The sequence below is a fragment of the Bos grunniens genome, chromosome 8 (assembly GCF_055505025.1).
Source record: "Bos grunniens cultivar Pamir isolate PY7600 chromosome 8, Bosgru_T2T1.0, whole genome shotgun sequence".
Classification (NCBI taxonomy): Eukaryota; Metazoa; Chordata; class Mammalia; order Artiodactyla; family Bovidae; genus Bos; species Bos grunniens.
This window is the reverse complement of record NC_141172.1, coordinates 74,987,460-75,007,513: the sequence shown is the minus strand read 5'-3', so window position 1 is coordinate 75,007,513 and position 20,054 is coordinate 74,987,460. Positions and strand designations below refer to the sequence as shown.

The following is a 20,054-nucleotide window of genomic DNA, read 5'->3' as shown; positions in this document are numbered from 1 at the left end:
ATCCAAAAATGTCTGAAATAGTTCTCATGCTTTTTTCTCCCCTAAAAGCTATGTGCATGAAGTTAAGAAACATGGGATGAAAAATTAAATTTCTCTACCTTTTCTCACTGGTGCGAGGTTACAGATTGTGTTGTTGCAAAATAGCCTTTTGCTCCTGACTCCAAGCAAAAAATAAAGGGAGGGAACCGGGCAATTAGATGTTTGATTTGATGAAACCTTCTCCTTAAAAGGGTAAAGAGTTTCTGTTACGTGATTATACAAGATTACCACAAAGGCACTTTCAAAGAAAACTTTCCCATCTAGTTAAAGTCAATTTATCACATATATTAATATGTCCCCCTTTCTATTAGGTTAACTCCTTGTTGTAACTCCCAAACCCATCCTTCCGGATTTCTTCAGTAGTTACAGTAAGAAGATTCAAAGAAACTCATCATTGCCAAAAATGGGAAATGGACTGACAATATCCTAGAAGCAAAAGAAAAATACGGGTAGAAAATTCTGTAAGGATTGTTTCAGAAGAAAACATATACAAAATCTGTTTAAAAAATAAGCAGAATAAGGACAAACTTTGGTATAGATTAATGGTCTGATCAGTACCGGATCTTCACAACTTTCTGTGATGATGGAAACATATAATCTGTGTTATCCAATACAACAGTGGCTATTGGACAACACAGGTCCAGATGAATTATATTAACAGAATTAATATAGAATTAAAAAGGAGACTTTTCCCAGGAGTGTTCACCAAGTAGATTTTGTATATGTTGCAATGTAAATACCATATTGAAACACCAAATTGGAAAGTACAATTTAAAAAATGGTAAATCATCCATCTCTATGAAAAGAAAATCACTTCCAGTACCATAGACTCCCTAAATTGAAATCCATGATGCTTTCAGAAGCACCAGGCGCTAACTACAGTACACTGTGATAATATTTGTTAGTAACAGTTATTAATCCAGCATGTTTTCACTTCCTCCCTTTGTCTGGAGAGCAGAAATCATCTTTTTATTTTGGGTACATGGAATCCATACCACTGGTTCAGATGGGGTTAATCTTCTTCATCTAGTACACCTTCAAACAACAACAATGCCACACCTTCATAAAAACAACCCACCCACAGCAGAAGACATACAACCAAGTGCTAGCAAAGAACTCAACACTAAGGAAGAATTCTGATGCAATTCCATTTGCAATATCCTATTCAAAGTTTCCCAACCAGTATGTTGTGACTGGGTTACAGAAAAGTTGTATGTGATTCCCCTTAGGCAGATGGGTGGGGAGGACCTGGGACAACCTGAGCCTCTGGAATGGTAACTTCTGGCCAAAGGAGCATCTTCAGTTTAATACACTGTGATCTACAAATAATATAATTTCATTTTTCCTATGTACTGTGACTCAAAAAGGTTGGCAAGTATATTATACACACAGTTTAAGCTGTCCAGCACTTGTGCCACTAGCTCCCTTCCCTTTCAGTGGGTTGTAGAGAAGACGAGACCGGAGAACATCCTAGCCTACTCCTAAGAGACCCTTGTACGTGACGTGTGTCCTCTGGAGTGGATCCATAAATCTGGTCCCATGGCAAAGAAAACACTTTTCTATCCTCCGGAGGAAAGCAAATCCTTAACAAAGACCACTTTCCTATCCAAGAGCCTGCAGCAGATATGGCAGGTAGTTCTGAGGGTGGTTCCTCAGAGAAAGCACTTGTGAATCCTACTGCAAAGTCTAAGAGAACCCCCACCCACCCACAGAAAGCTCTCATTTGGTTCTTGAGAGAATACAAATTAAGGCACACTTTGTTTCTTCCACTGAGAAGAGGAGGCATGGTGCTGTGGGCCCCTAATCACAAACATGTGGCAGCATCAGGGGTCCCAACCCTCCCAACTTCATTTTTTGTTGACTAACGCCTACTTCTCCAAAACTTCCCAATTCTGTAAGGAACTCCCATCCTCTAAACATCTGAGGACAGGGCTGTGGATCTCTTCTTCCAGAAAGTATGCCGGCTTCCTCTAAGAGGAGGAGACTACTGAGCTCTTAGTGGAAACTAGTTGGCTGATGCTCTGGATCCCTACAACTGTAGCACAGCACATTTTCCTTGCTTTCTCCTTTAGCCACTCTCACTACTCAACAGGTCTTGTTATATAAATCGACTTAGGCTTGCAAAGGTAACTGGAATTCCTTCTTCTTCCTCAGGTTACAAAAGCCTGCACAACTTTATCTTCTGAGTATGTTCACTGAGGTGCTAAATCAAAGACTAGTGCACGTGGTCATGAAGAAGTCCAAACACATGTGAACATGGAACCACTTTCAGATAACACAGCCATTCAGCAGTCAAGACCCTACAACAGGCTGAAATGAACCTTTTGCTGCCTCCACTGCTGTCTTGCTACAGCCATAAACTCGATATGGAGCTTAGAATCCTGAGGCAGACAAGTGCTGACTTTAGATAATTTAGCAACAAGCAGATATCAACAGTAACCTTTGGTACCTCATATCTTGCCTCTTGATATTTCAGTGCCATAAATAACCTATGAGAAATACATACAATTTACTACCTTAAGGAACTCCTTTGTCTTAAAACAAATAACACACTGACAAATGTGACGTGTTTCACATCAGGTAGTGCTTTTCTGACTTTTCGGAGTTCTGGGCATCACCAGGAGTTCCAGATGAGGTTCTACAAGTCATACAAAACACCATGACCTCTCTAGAAATACACAAACACCAAAACTCCCATTACTTGCCCACTCCAAGATCACTACATTGAAGAATCATCCAATAATGGAATGAAGAAACAAAAAGGTCCGAGAAGCTGACTAATGACTTCCAATGCAAATACCTTTTGGAGCAGTGGGTAACGATCAAGGGGACAATCTGAAGATAACTAAGTTTTGCCTGTAAAGCCTCTAAATAAGAAAGCATAAAGGCAAGGAAAGCAATCTCTGATGTGAAGTCCCAGTTCTAAACTGGGGCTCAGGTTATCTCAGGGTTCAGAGAGAAAAAATACTGATGCTGGTACCCAAAGTAGTTAAGGTAGTGTGAGTGCAGAGTAATACACAAGGAGTTGTTGCCCCCAAAGGATTGAATTAAATGAGAGACAGGCCCTTCTCTTCTTTCTTTTGGCCACGCTGCGTGGTTTGCAGGATCTTAGTTCCCTGACCAGGGACTGAACCCTGCTAAGGCATTGAAGCGCTGAGTCCTAACCAGTGGACCAACAGGGAACTCCCCAAACAGGCCTTCTTTTGGGTGAAAAAAAAAAAAGTTTATAATATTTTAAGCTGAGACAAGGCAAATACAGTCTTTGTATATTTGCACAGTAGTAGAGGCAAAAAATTTGAATTGCTGTGGGCAATGGTAATAGGTTTTCCATCTAGGCAGCACAATGAGAAAAATCTTGTTTTGGGCTTTGAATCTGAAGAATGGGAAGGCTTCAGATTCTATGCTGTAGTTTTAATCCCCAGTACTTCAAACTATATGTGGAGCAGAGTCTCTAGAGAAGTAATCAAGTTAAAATAAGGTCCTCAGAACAGGTCTTAATTCAATATGACTAATGCCCTTAAAGAAGGGGCAATTAGGACACAGATATGAACAGAGGGAAGACCATGTGGAGATAAACTGAGGACAGAAGCCTCGGAAGAAACCAACCTTGCCAACACCTTCAGTTCAGTTCAGTGGCTCAGTCGTGTCCGACTCTTCGCGACCCCATGAATCACAGCACACCAGGCCTCCCTGTCCATCACCAACTCCCAGAGTTCACTAAGACTCACGTCCATCGAGTCAGTGATGTCATCCAGTCATCTCATCCTCTGTCGTCCCCTTCTCCTCTTGCCCCCAATCCCTCCCAGCATCAGAGTCTTTTTTTTTGCTTAATTTTCTTTCTTTTTTTTTTAAATTTATTTTATTTTTTAAGTTTACAATATTGTATTGGTTTTGCCATATATCAACATGAATCCGCCACAGGTATACACGTGTTCCCCATCCTGAACCCTCATTCCCTCCCTGTACCATCCCTCTGGGTCGTCCCAGTGTACCAGCCCCAAGCATCCAGTATCGTGCATCAAACCTGGACTGGCGAATTGTTTCAAATATGATATTATACATGTTTCAATGCCATTCTCCCAAATCATCCCACCCTCTTCCTCTCCCACAGAGTCCAAAAGACTTCTATACATCTGTGTCTCTTTTGCTGTCTTGTATACAGGGTTATTGTTACCATCTTTCTAAATTCCATATATATGCGTTAGTATACTGTATTGGTGTTTTTCCTTCTGGCTTACTTCACTCTGTATTTCATCCACCTCATTAGAACTGACTCAAATGCATTCTTTTTAATGGCTGAGTAATACTCCATTGTATATATGTACGACAGCTTTCTTATCCATTCATCTGCTGATGGACATCTAGTTTGCTTCCATGTCCTGGCTGTTATAAACAGTGCTGCGATGAACACTGGGGTACACGTGTCTCTTTCAATTCTGGGTTCCTCAGTGTGTATGCCCAGCAGTGGGACTGCTGGGTCATAAGGCAGTTCTATTTCCAGTTTTTTAAGGAATCGCCACACTGTTCTCCATAGTGGCTGTACTGGTTTGCATTCCCACCAACAGTGTAAGAGGGTTCCCTTTTCTCTACACCCTCTCCAGCATTTATTGCTTGTAGACTTTTGGATCGCAGCCATTCTGACTGGTGTGAAATGGTACCTCATAGTGGTTCAGAGTCTTTTTCAATGAGTCAACTCTTCGCATGAGGTGGCCAAAGTATTGGAGTTTCAGCTTTAGCATCATTCCTTCCAAAAAACACCCAGGACCGATCTCTCCTTTAGAATGGACTGGTTGGATCTCCTTGCAGTCCAAGGGACTCTCCAGAGTCTTCTCCAACACCACAGTTCAAAAGCATCGATTCTTTGGCACTCAGCTTTCTTCACAGTCCAACTCTCACATCCATACATGACCACTGGAAAAACCATAGCCTTGACTAGACGGACCTTTGTTGGCAGAGTAATGTCTCTGCTTTTGAATATGCTATCTAGGTTGGTCCTAACTTTCCTTCCAAGGAGTAAGTGTCTTTTAATTTCATGGCTGCAGTCACCATCTGCAGTGATTTTTGGAGCCCCCAAAAATAAAGTCTGTCACTGTTTCCCCATCTATTTCCCATGTAGTGATGGGACCAGATACCATGATCTTAGTTTTCTGAATGCTGAGCTTTAAGCCAACTTTTTCACTCTCCTCTTTCATCAAGAGACTTTTTAGTTCCTCTTCACTTTCTGCCATAAGGGTGGTGCATATCCAAAAGTGTGAAAAAATAAATTTCTACTGTTTAAGCCACAAAAAAAAAAAAAAAAAAAAAAAAGAGAGAGAGAGAGAAAGAAGGCTTGCTTTCTCAAAGGGTGGGTGGGGTGGTATGGGAAGCATCCAATTCAACATTCAGCCTCCAAAAGCAAGAATCACTAACACCTCAGAACTCCTTCTTCTAGTCTAGGGTTAAAGCTAGTCCTGAAAAACAAGCACCAAAATCACTTAAAGAACAACTCTGCAGTTTTGGTCCAATTTTTCAACAAATCTTCCCAAATATTTGAATCCTTTTCTCGAAAAAGATGAGAAACAGGGTAGCCAAACTTTTCCACAGCAACCATAGAGTAATGCCAATAATATCCTCAAGGAAAGAAAGCATGATCCTGAAATCTTACATCTAGTCAAAATCTGTCATTTGAAATATAATGGCAAATACACTAGTACGCTCTAATATACACATATACACATGCACATAGTATTTTGCATGTGTGAGAATTCAGGGAATGAAATAAGGCTCCTAGGAGCAATCCCTTGAGAAATTACTAATGAACAAATTTCAGCCAATTAATAGACCAAAGGAAGTAAAATAATGAGCAGCAAATAGTGACCTGATCTAACAACAGGAATAAGAAATTTTAAAAACTGGGATTATGTCACATTATAGTACAGACTGTAAGTTTTATAACCCTGACAATACAGAAACAATAATACTTAAAAGCTATAAGGGGGAGCAGAAGATTTCCTTTTCTTTTACATCCAAGTGTCAGTGTATTATTTGATGCTGAAAATTCAAGTAATAAAGTATGTATGAGCTAACGGTACAAAAACTCAGCTAACAGTGGTATGATGCTTAGGTACGAGGGGATGAGGCAGAAATATACTAATTTTCCTAATGATCCTAAAAGATCCTGTGTAAAGCAATGGTCTTGAAACTAATATACATGCGACCCTGGAGATAATATAAAATATCACGTCAGTTCTTTCCAGCTTCCCTTTTCAGGACTGCCCTTCACAAGAAATGCATATTTCCCAAACATCCCAAGTATTTCTATGGTGCTTTGCCTAGTGGGGATTGAAACATCAGAAGTGCAAAACAAAGAGAAATTTACAAATAGAGATGTTTTTCCTTCCTCATAAATAATTTTGTTAAAAGCACAGAGTGATTTTTTTAAGAGTATTTTGCTATTGGTGGAGTATAATAAACTCAGTTATGTATAGATTGGGGCTGCTGGAATTACATCTTCACTAAAACAAACTCAGTAATTCCATCTCTGAATACTGTTGAGAAATGCTTCAACCCCAAGGGAGAATCCCATTAAAGCAAAGCAGAAAGTATAGGAAATGTGTAATGATTCTTTATTTCGTAGACATTATAAACTTATGGCAAGTCTTAATGCCTGATCTGAGAATTATTCATAGGCATGATGCTTGTCAAGGTGAGGTGTATCAACACATTTAGTTGAATTAAAAAGGGAAGCCATTTTTTTCTGATTAAGAAAATATACTTGCAAGATGTGGTGAAATCCAAAATATACCCATTTTTCCCAATCCTGTATATGGGATAGAACAAAGTACCTAAAAAGAAGTGAGTAACTAGCATAATCAAAAGTATCTCATATGTCTTGAACAGTCTTTTAGGTACACTCATTACAGAGAGTGGGAAGCAAATACATAACTTGAAGAAACAGGTAAGAGAGTCTTGCATATATCAGGAAGCTTCCAATTCTTTGCTTTTGACAAAAATGGAGATTCTAATTGAATTACTAGCTTCCAGATCATTAAAAAAGATTAACAAGTGGGAGAGCAGATTAATTTCTTATACAGAAGAACCTGAAATAACTGAAACAGATATCCCAGCCTCCTGGGGATATAATTCTCCACTCCTTAGTGTGGGCTGCACCTTTAACTTCCTATATACAGAACAGAAAGTAGAAAATGAGGAATTTTACAGTGGAGAAATCCTAAAAACAAGTCTCAGCCAGGTGATGAATGTTACCATCAAGAGTGATAAGTCATGCTGATAGTATGTACCCTTGATATGACATGATGAAAATGTACTTTACCTTAATTTCTCCCAACACTCATAACTCCAGTATAATAAGCAGAAAAAAGCATCAAACAAATCCCAGTTGGGGGACATTCTATAAAACACCCTTCAAAATTGCCAAGGTCATCAAAACCAAGGAAAAGTTGAAGAAACTGTTGCAGTTGTCTAAGAAGAAACATCTATTAAATGTAATGTGCTATCTATAATATGTAGGATCTTAGAGCAGAAAAAATGACATTAGGTAAAAATTAAGGAAACATGAAAGAATATGGACTTTGATCAATCATAATGTACTAATACAAGTTCACTAATTGTAATACATGAGCCATACTAATGTTAGATGTTAGTAACAAAGAAAACTGGCAGGTGTGGGAAACATGGGTAGTATCTGTACTTCATAATTTTTCTGATAGTCTAAAATCATTATAAGTTTTTTAAAGTTATTTTAAAAGAAACACACTGATGATAAAACTAAAATAAGAATACCCAGTCAACCTTCTGGGATAGTTATAATAAGAAACATGGAAAATAACAAGTGCTAGCAAAGATCTGGAGAAATTTGAATTCTCACACACTGCTGGTGGGAATGCACTAAAAATTTAGTGCAGGCATGTTGGAAAACATGGCAGTTCCTTGAAAAGCTAAACACTGAGTTATGACCCCACAATTCCATTTCCAGGAATAACTCCAAAGAAATGAAAACATATGTGCACATAAAAACTTGCACATAATGTTCACAGTAGCATTATTTATAATAGCCAATGAGTGGAAACAACTGAAATGTCCTATCAACTGATGAATGGATAAAAAAAAAAGTGTAAAGACTAAGACTTTTCAGCAAAAAGTAGTAAGTGTCCTAGAATACAGAAGCAACCAATTCAAAGACGGAAGTCATGAAATCTAAAGCAGCAGGGTGGAACTCAGATAATGCAAGAGGAAGAAGAACTAAGAGTAGAATAATTCTTCCAAAGTGAACAGAGATGAGCAACATATGGATTATTAGTCCATAAATACAACTCTTCAAAATGATGCATGCATGCTACATAAAGCTCTAGCATAAAACAAAGCAATCATATATAAAAAGGATTCTTTTGTACTTGTTAAAAGATTATATCCAATGTTAAGAGCCACCTAGAAACCAGATTATTCCTTATGTAATTCCTTACCTGACATTTTGAGTAGGATTCCACCTTTCAGAGGGCAGTTCTCCACTCTGTGGGTCATCTACAGGTGGATGAAGAATTGAAATGCATACATCTCCATTCTACAAGACACAAATAACACATTCAGTAAATACTCAAAAGTATGATATAAAAAAACAATTCTGCTGAAATTTCTTTTATTCCTAGAAAACATGTTTTCTTACCGCTGGGGAGTAAACTCCTTTTTCTTCATGTTTAGATCCAATGATAAAGAAGAATTAAGCATTTTTATATTACAAATATTCATTTTGACCAATCTCCAAAATACTTTTCTTACTTTTGCCTAAAATCTGCCTGGAGACAGCATATGTGACAAACCTACAGCAAACACCATTCTCACTGGTGAAGAACTAAAAGCATTTCTTCTAAGATCAGGAACAAGACAAGAATGTTCACTCTTGCCACTATTATTCAACACAGTTTTGGAAGCCCGAGCCACAGCAATTAGAAAGAAAAATAAATAAAAGGAATCCAAACTGGAAAAGAAGTAAAATTGTCACTGTTTGCAAATGACATGATACTATACATAGAAAATCCTAAAGATGCCACCAGAAAACTACTAGAGCTAATCAATGAATTTGGTAAAGTTGCAGGATATAAAATTAATGCACAGAAATCTCTTGCATTCCTATAATACTAACAATGAAAGATCAGAAAGAGAAATTAAGAAAACAATTCCATTTACCATCGCAACAAAAAAGAATAAAATAACTAGAAATAAACCTACCTAAGGAGGCAAAAGACCTGTACTCAGAAAACAAGAAGACAATGATGAAAGAAATCAAAGATAACACAAACAGATGGAAAGATATACCATGTTCGTGGATAGGAAGAATCAATACTGTGAAAATGATTATACTACCCTAAAACAATTTACAAATTCAATGTAATCCCTATCAAATATACCAATGGCATTTTTCACAGAATTAGAACAAAAACTTTATAATTTGTATGGAAACAAAATAGATCCCAAATAGTCAAAGCAATTTTGAGAAAAAGCGAAGTTGGAGGAATCAGGCTCCCTGATTTCAGACTATACTACAAGGTTACAGTAATCAAGACGGTATGGAACTAGCACAAAAATAGACCTATAGATCAATGAACAGGAGAGAAAGCCCAGAGATAAACCCATGTACCTATGGTCAGGGTCACGTAATCTGTGACAAAGGGGCTAAGAATATACAACAGAGAAAAGACAGTCTTTTTGGTAAATGCTCCTGGAAAAACCGGATAGCTACATGTAAAAGAATGTAATTAGAACACTAACACCATTCACAAAAATAAACTCAAAACGGATTATAGACCTAAATGTAAGATGGTACACTATAAAACTCTTAAAGGAAAACATAGGAAGAACACTCTTGGATACAAATCACAGGAAGATTTTTTTGTATCCACTCCCTAGAATAATGAAACAAAAACTAAACAAATCTAATTAAACTTAAAAGCTTTCACAGAGCAAAGGAAACCATAAACAAGATGAAAAGACAACCTTGAGAATGGTAAAAAATATTTGCAAACAAAGCAACTGACAAGGGATTACTCCAGAATATACAAACAGCTCATGTAGCTCAATATCAAAAGAAAAACAAACCCTAAACAACCCAATCAAAAAATGGGCAGAAGACCTAAATAGACATTTCTCTCAAAAAGACATACAAATGGCCAAGAGGCACATGAAAAGATGCTCAACATCACTAATTATTAGAGAAATTCAGATCAAAACTGCAATGAGGTATCACTTCACACCAGTCAGAACAACCATCATCAAAAAATCTACAAATAATAAATGCTAAAAAGGGTGTGGAGAAAAAGGGAACACTTTTGCACTATTGGTGGGAATGTAAATTGATACAGCCGCTATAGAGAACAGTATGGAGGTTCCTTAAAAAAACTGAAAATAGAACTACCATACGACCCAGCAACCCCACTACTGGGCAAATACCCTGAGAACACCATAATTCAAAAAGACACAGGCAACCCCATGTTCACTGCAGCACACTATTTACAATAGTCACAACATGCAAGCAAACTAGATGTCCATCAACAGATAAATGGATTTAAAAAGATGTGGTATATATATATATACGTGGCTCAGTGGTAAAGAATCCACTTGTCAATGTAGGAAACACAGGTTTGATCCCTGGGTTGGGAAAGGGAAATGGCAACCCACTCCAGTATTCTTGCCTGAAAAACCCCATGGACAGAGGAGTCTGGTGGGTCCAAGAGGTCGCAAGAGTTAGACACAACTTAGTGACTAAACACCACCACCACATATATATATTTTATATATATATACACACACACACACACACACACACACACACACACCTACACACACACACAATAGAATATTATTTGGTCATAAAAAAAGAATGAAATTGGGTCATTTGTAGAGATGTGGATGGATTTAGAGACTGTCACAAAGAATGAAGTCAGAGAAAAATACCATATATTAATGCATATATGTGGAATGTAGAAAAATTGTACATATTTGCAGGGCAGGAACAGAGACAGATGAAGAAAATGGATGTGTGAACATGGGTGGGGGAAGGGAGGAATGAATTGAGAGATTGGAACTGACATAGATACCCTACCATGTGTAAAATAGATCACTAGTGGGAACCTGCTGTAATAGTGCAGGAAGCTTAGCTGGGTGCTCTAGGGTGACCTGGATGGGTGGGATGGGGGTAGAGGGTGTGGAAAAAGGAAGGGAGGTCCAAGAGGGAGAGAATATATGTTTATATATAGCTGATTCACTTCATTGTGCAGCAGAAATTAACACAATGTTGTGAAGCAAATATACCCCAATTTTTTTAAAAAAGAAAATCTGCCTATAACCTGTCTACAGAGAAGCTATAATCATCACCTTTAATATCAATGACTGGCTTCAATAAGTATGGTTTATATAAATTGATACATGCCTCCTAACAATTATATATAACTCCCTTGGTATATGGATAGAAGAACTCACCACTATGTATAATATTCTGGTTCATAAATTTAAATTATAGGATCTAATTCACAAGTGCTAAGTTAAAACACACATGGACTCTCTCATATGCAATAGAGACTGTTAACAGAAAACACTGAGAAAGATGTAGTAGCCTATTGGTTTAAAATAAAAGATTCAAATGTTTAAAAAGAGAGGTATAATCATATAAAGTAGAATAAATCTTATATATAAACCAAATTTACATACATGCACACACACACCAAGATAACAGAACATTTTAAAAAGGAGAATAAAATTTCAATAACATCAATGTCAAGTACTATATTCCAAAACTTTGTATTAATGTTAGTAACATGAAAAAGTTAAAAAAAAAAAAAAAACACTATAGAAACGAGGAGAGAGAAACTAGACATATTTGGAGAGGACACCTAGGAGGTGCTTTGGAAGAAAAATGAAAGGCTTAAAGGTTGAAGAAGCTTTCAATAATGATTTCAACTTTAATAACCTAAAGGAAATTTAGACATGAGATTGCCTGAAAAAATAAACCAACATCAGAAATATGTTTGGGTAGTTCTATTTATTTTGTACTATTACACCAATTACCACAAAATTAGCTGAAAACAACACAAATTTATTATTTTACAGTCTTGTAGGTCTAAGCTTGACACTGCTCTCCACAGGGTTAAAGTCAACTGTGTGGGTAGCAACACATTCCTTACTGGGGACTCCAGGAAAGAATCCCTTTCCTTGCCCTTTCTGGCTTCTAAAGGCCACCCACATTCTTTTGTTCTTGGCCCTCTTCCTCTAATCCTCAAAAGGAAGCAATGCTGCATTTTTGGAGCCTTTCTTCTAAAGTCACATGTCCTTCTCACTGATTTTCTTTCTACCCTACCTCTTCCACTTTAAGGCTGCTGCTGCTGCTAAGTCACTTCAGTCGTGTCCGACTCTGCGATCCCAGAGATGGCAGCCCACCAGGCTCCCCCCCGTCCCTGGGATTCTCTAGGCAAGAACATTGGAGTGGGTTGCCATTTCCTTCTCCAATGCATGAAAGTGAAAAGTGAAAGTGAAGTCTCTCAGTCGTATCCGACTCCTAGCGACCCCATGGACTGCAGCCTACCAGGCTCCTCCGTCCATGAGATTTGCCAGGCAAGAGTACTGGAGTGGGGTGCCATTGTCTTCTCCGCCACTTTAAGGCAGTGTTCCCCAACTTTTTTGACACCTGGAACTGGTTTGGCGGAAGACAATTTTCCATGACCAGGGGTGGGGAAACTTCCCTGGTGGTTCCAACGGTAAGGCATCTGCCTACAATGCGGGAGACCCGGGTTCAATCCCTGGGTGGGGAAGATCACTCCAGTATTCTTGCCGCCACCCTCCCCCCCAAAAAAAGGGGTTCAAAGAAATATTTAGACTTCCCTGGTGGGTCAGATGGTAAAGTGTCTCCCTACAATGTAAGAGACCTGGGTTCAATCCCTGGGTTGGAAAGATCTCCTGGAGAACGAAATGGCAACCCACTCCAGTATTCTTGCCTGGAAAATCCCATGGACAGAGGATCCTGGCAGGCTAAAGTGGGTTGCAAAGAGTCGGACATGACTGAATGACTTCAATTTCAAAGGGGTGGGGGTGACGGGTGATTTTGGAATGACTCAAGCACAGTAGGCTCTGCACTCCTATGAGAATCTAATGCTCGAGCAATAATGTGAGCAATGGGGAGCAGCTGTAAATACAGATGAAGCTTGGCTTGCTTGCCCATCACGTGGGGGCTTGCTCACCCACCTCCTGCTCTGTGGCCTGGTTCCTAAAAGGCCCAGGGATTGGGGACCCCTTCTTTAATGGAACTTGTGATTACACTGGGACCACCTAGATTATCCAGAATAATCTCAGTTCAAGGTCACCTGATAAGCAAGCCTAAGTCTTCTTAACATGTGAAGGTGTATATCACAGATTCCAGGGATTACAATGCAGACATCTCTGTGGGAGCATTGTTCTACCTACCACAGGAGTGAAGAACACAGTTTGAATGAAAAATAGAACAGAGGAGTATGTTACTTTGTTCACAGTTTAGTGTGTGTGTTAAGTAAAATTTCTGAGTAGTGAAATGATATAAACAGTCATGTACGTAGAAATGACATATCAAAAGATGAGCATCTCTGGAGGAGGACATGGTAACCCACTCCATTATTCTTGCCTGAAAAATCTCATGGACAAAGGAGCCTGGAGGGCTACAGTCCATGGGGTCGCAAGAGTCGGACACAACTCAGTGACTAAACAATAGCACCAATTTTACAACAACCCTAAAAGAGCAACAGCAGGATGGACAGTTCCAGTAAAAGTCTCATCATCAGTGAATTCAATGAAGACGTCAGCAGTTGTGTTTGTCTTTTGAGCCCAGATCACTGGAAGAGAGCAATCAGTTTCACCTGCTGGATTTAACTTGGAATAAAAATATGGTTAAGAATAAACAAAATGCCCTTGTTTCCATTAAAAAAAAAAAAAAAAGATGGGTATCTCAACTGATTCAGGCAAAGCACTTGACAAGACCCAACACTCACTCACAATAAACACACTCAGAAAACCATACTTCCCAGCTATCTTAAAACTGTAAAAGGGAGTTATATTAAGATGATAAATTTAAGAAAACAAAAAACCAACCCACAGCTAACATCCTCAATGGTGAAAACTTTCCTAAGATCAGAAATAAGACAAAGGGCACCCACTTTTACCACTGCTATTTACAATGTACTGGAAGTAGTAGCCAGAGCAAGTAAGAAAAATTCTGCAAGTGTACAAATTGAAAAGGAAGAAGTAAATCCATTTCTATTGTAAAAGTCAAAGAAAATTCCAAAGAACTCACAAGAAAATTACTAGAGATAATCAATTCAACAAAGTTGTAGGATACAAGATCAACACTCAAATCAGTTCATTTTGGGATTTTTGAAATTTCAGTGGAGGCATCTCTGGAGGAGGGCATGGGAACCCACTCCAGTACTCTTGCCTGAAAAATCCCATGGACAAAGGTTAGGACTCTGCACTTTCACTGCCTAGGACCTGGGTTCAATCCCTGGTAAGGGAACTAAGATCTCACAAGCCTTGTAGCATGGCAAAAATAAATAAAACAAAAATTTTTTAATCAGTTTCATTTTTACACACTGGTGATGAACAATCTAAAAAACAAGTTAAGCAAAAAATTCCATTTACAATGGCCTCTAAAAGAATAAAATATCTTAGCAATAAATCTAACCAGGGAGGTGAAAGTCCTGTACAAAGAAAATTACAAAACACTGCTCAAAGAAATTAAAGACGACCTTAAAAAAAAAAGAAAAACAGTCTATATTCATGGGTAGGAAGACTTAATGTTGGCAATATTCCCCGGTATGATCTACAGATTCAATCCAATCCCAATCAAAACCCTAGCTTCCCTTTTTGTAGAAACTGACAAACTGCCCATAAAATTTATAAGGAAATTTAAGGGACTCACAAAAGCCAAAACAATCTTGGAAAATAATAATAAAGTTGAAGGATTCATACTTCCTGATTTCAAAACTTACTATAGAGCTACAGAGAATAAGACAGTTTAGGACTGGCATGACAGATATATAGATCAAGGCAACAGAAATGAGAGTCTACACAGATTCATACAACATGACCAATTGATTTCTGATAAGATGGTAAGCTCATCCAATGGGGAAAGAACAGTCTCTTTAGCAAATGATGCTGGGACTGGATTTCCAAAAGAATGAAGTTGAACTCCTACCTCATACCATATACAAAATTAACTCAAAATGGAACAAAGATCCAAGAGCCTAAATCATAGTCTTTTTATAAAAGTGTGTCTGTTTCTGTCTATGTGTGTGTTTAAAATCTTCATGACCTTGGATTTAGCAATGGACTTTCAGGTATGACACCAAAAGCATACATAAACAAGATAAACTAGATCTCTCCATCAAAATTAAGCACTTTTGTGCAAAGGACATTATCAAAGAAAATGGAAAAAAAACAATCGATACATATGAGAGGAAATATTTGCAGGTTATGAGGAGGTGACAAGGGTTTGATCCCCGGGCCGGGAAAATTCCACATTCTGTGAAGCAACTAAGCCCATAAGCCACAACTACTGAGCCAGTGCACTAGAGCCTGCAAGCCACAACTACTGAAGCTGGAGAAGCCACCCCAGTGAGGAGCCTGCGCATCACAACAAAAAGTAGCCACTGCCTGTTGCAACTAGAGAAAGCCTAGGTGCCAACAACAAAGACCCACCACAGCCAAAAATAAATAAATCTTAAAAAAAAAAAAAGGAGGGGGGAGGGAGAAGTTCTAAGCTTTGAGAAAGGCAGTTCTGAGAAGTAAAATGAATAATAAATACTAAGAGCAGTGAGATTTTGAGTTGCCATAGCTGTGAAGTTCATACTGAAGAGTTTGTGTACAAAAACTTCATTTGAATACATGATTTGTGAAGCAAATGGGCTTCACTGGTTATCTACTTCTGAACACACACAACACATGTAACCAGGCAAACTGTTACTGAGATCACTCAACATATTATATAAAGTAAAAAGGAGTCAACTGTGCAGCATGGTCATTGCTGACAAGTTCATATTAAATTTCTTTTGTTCTCCAAGTTTCCCCTTGGTATTTATAAATTTCACAAATGTGGCAATGATAAAAGAAATGTTGCAATTGATAACACAGCAGTTTATTTATAAATTTGGGGGCTAAAGTAATATCTGTGAATGTATTTAACAAAACTGTACCAAAGCTCTAGTTTTTAAAAACCTGATAAACTATGTTCTACTAAAAATAGTCCTTACGATATTTTTAATGCTCACAAAGTTAATACACAAAAAACTCATCAATTCATATATTTTAGCATTTGAGTAGGCTTTTGCTTTAGTATTGTTTTGTTGCTGTTGATATTGTTGTCACTATTCCCCCATTTCAACCCCAGTTCTATTAAAAATAATTCTGTAGTAAACAATTTGGTGACTAGAACAATTTGACAATGAGGTCTGTTGTGTTTCTAGGTGACAACACAGATGGATGAGTAGAGAGCAATCTCCAAGAATATCCCATCCCTTTGGCTAAGAACCATGAGCTCTAATGTCTAAAATCACAAATACATACTTGGGCCCCCAAGTTCAATTCTGATACCTTTTCAGAATGTAGCAAAGTAAATTAACAAATGTGAGCAAAGTCTCTTGTGACTCATTTGATTACATCAAATTTAATGCTTAACTATCCTAACACTTGTTTACAAACAACTTATACAGCATGGTAAACAACTGCATATTCATAAGATATGCATACATTATTTTACTGCTAAAATTTTTATGAATATGAAAAATATTTCTAAAAATGATCCAATGCTAAATCTTAAGAGACAGAACTAGACTGCCTACCTGCTGCTGCTGCTGCTGCTAAGTCGCTTCAGTTGTGTCCGACTCTATGAGACCCCATAGACGGAAGCCCACCAGGCTCCCCCGTCCCTGGGATTCTCCAGGCAAGAACACTGGAGTGGGTTGCCATTTCCTTCTCCAATGCATGAAAGTGAAAAGTGAAAGTGAAGTCGCTCAGTCAGGTCCGACTCTTAGCGACTCCATGGACTGCAGCTTACCAAGCTCTTCCATCCATGGGCTTTTCTAGCCAAGAGTACTGGAGTGGGGTGCTATTGCCTTCTCCAGATTGCCTACCTAAGTGGTGAAAAAGCAATGGAAAGGGGACTATATCTACCTACACTTTCTTCTGAAAAAGCTTTGGTTCCTTTATCATGCTTTTTTTCTTTTTTGACAAAAGTTTGAGAATTAGATAAATGAGATGGAAACAGGCAAGTGTGTGGCTCTAACATGAATGCATTCTCAGTGGCAAGACAAGGTATATATTTGTTACATAAACAGTATGACACATGCAATGTTGTTTTCATTTCTCTTTTATTATCTAAAGCCTATATATACCACCTAGTTTTGAAGGCACGAATTTCTGATTATTAAATGGAGACAGATACAAAAATATTTCGGTATTAACTGAACTCAGTTTTAACTTATGAAACAGTGAGTGAAATGTTTCTATAGTCTCTCTCCTGCAACAGGATAACTTTGTCATACAGAACGGTATAACACATTCAATGTTGTTTGTATTATGGTTATGTCGAATACTAAAGATACTAAAGAAAACAATATTCTGAGAGCTTATTTCTGGAAATGCTACAATCTATCACCTTTTGAGCACTCTTTGTCCTGTTTTAAGAAAAGAAAAATGAAGATAATGACTTACAGAAAAAAGCAGATTGTGAAAAACAATAATGCTGCTCCAAGGTGTTCTTTATATAGATTGAGATCCAAAATTCAGCACTATAGAATAAGTAAAGGCCTTATAGCTCTACTTCTGGAGCACAGGAGCTTGCCAATATACACGTGACCAAACCCCCCCCCCCCAAAACTATATTACTAAAGTTGCAAATTTTAAAAAACAAATTTAATGCTTGGGCCTCAGCTACAACTTCAGAGCCCTACTGTAATGAAACAGACTACAGAATGGTAAAGGAGTAAACTCAAAGGATTTATCAGTGGGCCTTGACATATACCCCAAGAAACATAAGGAATCATTTCAGGATCCTTAAAACTTAGCACAAAGCTAAGTACATTTCATCAAAAAAGCTAGAAATTGTTTTCCCAGGCATGTGCACTTGTCCAACAGAAGACCCTAACCTTGAATTTATTTCAGAAGAGACTCAACTGGTATGCAGCAACTCCTTAAAGGAGACCAGTACAAATGATTCCCACTCCCTTCACCCAAAAGCTGAATCTCTGATCAAAGTGACAAATTGTGAAGCTAGAGTCTGTGAAGCTAGGGAACAGGTACACAAATAAATTTGTATAACTTAACTAAATTTTAAAAAATGTAAATGTTAACACATAGGAATTATAATCTTAGCAATGAGCAGCAAAGCTGGTTAAAGTCTCAATCTTAAATTAACCGTAATATGGAACAGTGTGTGCTCAGTCATGTCCAGCTCTTTGCAACCCCATGGACAGTAGACCGGCAGGTTCCTCTGTCCATGGAATTCTCCAGGCAGGAATACTGGAGTGGATTGCCATTTCCTACTGCAGGGGAACTTCCCAACCCAGAGATCGAACTTGTGGCTCCTGAGTCCCCTGTCCTGGCAGGAGGATTCTTTACCACTGAGACACCTGGAAAGCCCTAACCATAATATACACTGGTATAATAAAAGCCTCGAATAGTTCTTTGTCACCACAGTATACTGAGCTATGGAGGTATTTTAAAGGACAGTATCAAAAAGTCAAATCTTCAAAGAAATTCATGATAGACATCTCTTACCTCATAAATGTTGGGGTGCCACATTTTGGTCAAGAATCTGAAGGTAGGTGGTGAATATGGGTAGTCAATAGGAAATTTAATATGCGCCTAAAAAGAAAAAAAATGAAATGCTAATAAGTAAGACTACAGGTTACTTATCTGCCTAACAATTCACCCTAATATACTCCAATGAAACTGAACATCTTTCTACACCATAAATTCTGGAGATTAAAATAGTTCATATATATTTTGTTAGCCCCAATGCTAGGGTTATTAGCATGTTTTTACAACTATCTCTTTAAATATTTATAAAAATTTATGTTAAATTGCCAATGCTCAACAGTTATATAATTTTTAATTGAATAAACATGAATAAGTTTAATATGTGTCACATTAATGGCTGCATTTTATATTAGTAACAATTAATATGACCTATGGTATAATATAGAACAAAGATAATTTGTTTTACTTAACACCATTTACCTACCACCAAGGAGTAACAAATGCTATCATTTTGATACGGCTCTTCCAGGAGTTTTTCATGCTCAAGTATGCTTATCTTTTTACAAAGCTTATTTTCAATTATTGTATTTATACTGTTTCTTTCCATCTGTATTATATCAAACATTTTCCTTTGTATGTATGATTGTTAGTATTTGCAAGATGTTTCCATCATATGGATATATAGACGAACCATTTTAAAAAACCTATTTCCTTATTTTGGAACATATTGGTTTTGCACTCTTTTGCTATTGTAAATACAGTTACAGTGAATGTCCTCAGTAGAATCCCACATTTCAAATATGAATAAATTCAAACAAAGTCTCATCTAACTGTACCAGTAAAAGGGAATGAGGACGGGAATGAAAGGACAAGCTGAGAGTACAGCTGAGGACAGCAGTGAAAATGGCAGTAAGGATCCTCAAAACTTCTGTCTTCAATAAAAGCAATGAGAAAAATAGCAAAAATTTTAAGAATCAACTTCTTCAAAATCTACAAAATCATGTGAGGCTTGTAGCAATTCAGGGAGGATCTATTCAAGGAAAATAGCTGAACTGGTTTTTATAGTAAACTTTGTGGTATTTTAACTTGCTCTAGTTAAAAGATCTCCAGAAGATTGTCCCAACCCAGGGATCAAACCCAAGTCTCCTACATTGCAGGTGGATTCTTTACCATCTGAGCCACCAGGGACTCAGCAGGTCAAACAGATTCAACAACTATTTTAATAGGAAAGGGTGGGATATGAAATGCCT

The 20,054-nt window shown here is 37.8% G+C and overlaps 1 protein-coding gene across 3 annotated transcripts in view; it reads right to left on the bottom strand.

Moving 5' to 3' along the window:
- The window catches only part of UBE2R2 (ubiquitin conjugating enzyme E2 R2), a 97,487-nt gene that overhangs the window by 8,344 nt on the left and 69,089 nt on the right, over positions 1-20,054 (bottom strand). The window contains exons 2-4 of one of the 3 annotated variants that reach the window (XR_015170105.1): positions 18,823-18,909; positions 8,502-8,599; positions 99-222 (exon numbers count right to left, since the gene is read on the bottom strand). Coding sequence is in view for 2 of the 3 variants with exons in the window: in XM_086416635.1 (XP_086272761.1) it covers positions 8,502-8,599; positions 18,823-18,909 (185 nt within the window). In the remaining variant the exon portion in view is untranslated. The remainder of the gene's footprint in view (positions 1-98; positions 223-8,501; positions 8,600-18,822; positions 18,910-20,054) is intronic. The other 2 variants (XM_086416635.1, XM_086416636.1) reach the window with 2 other exon arrangements.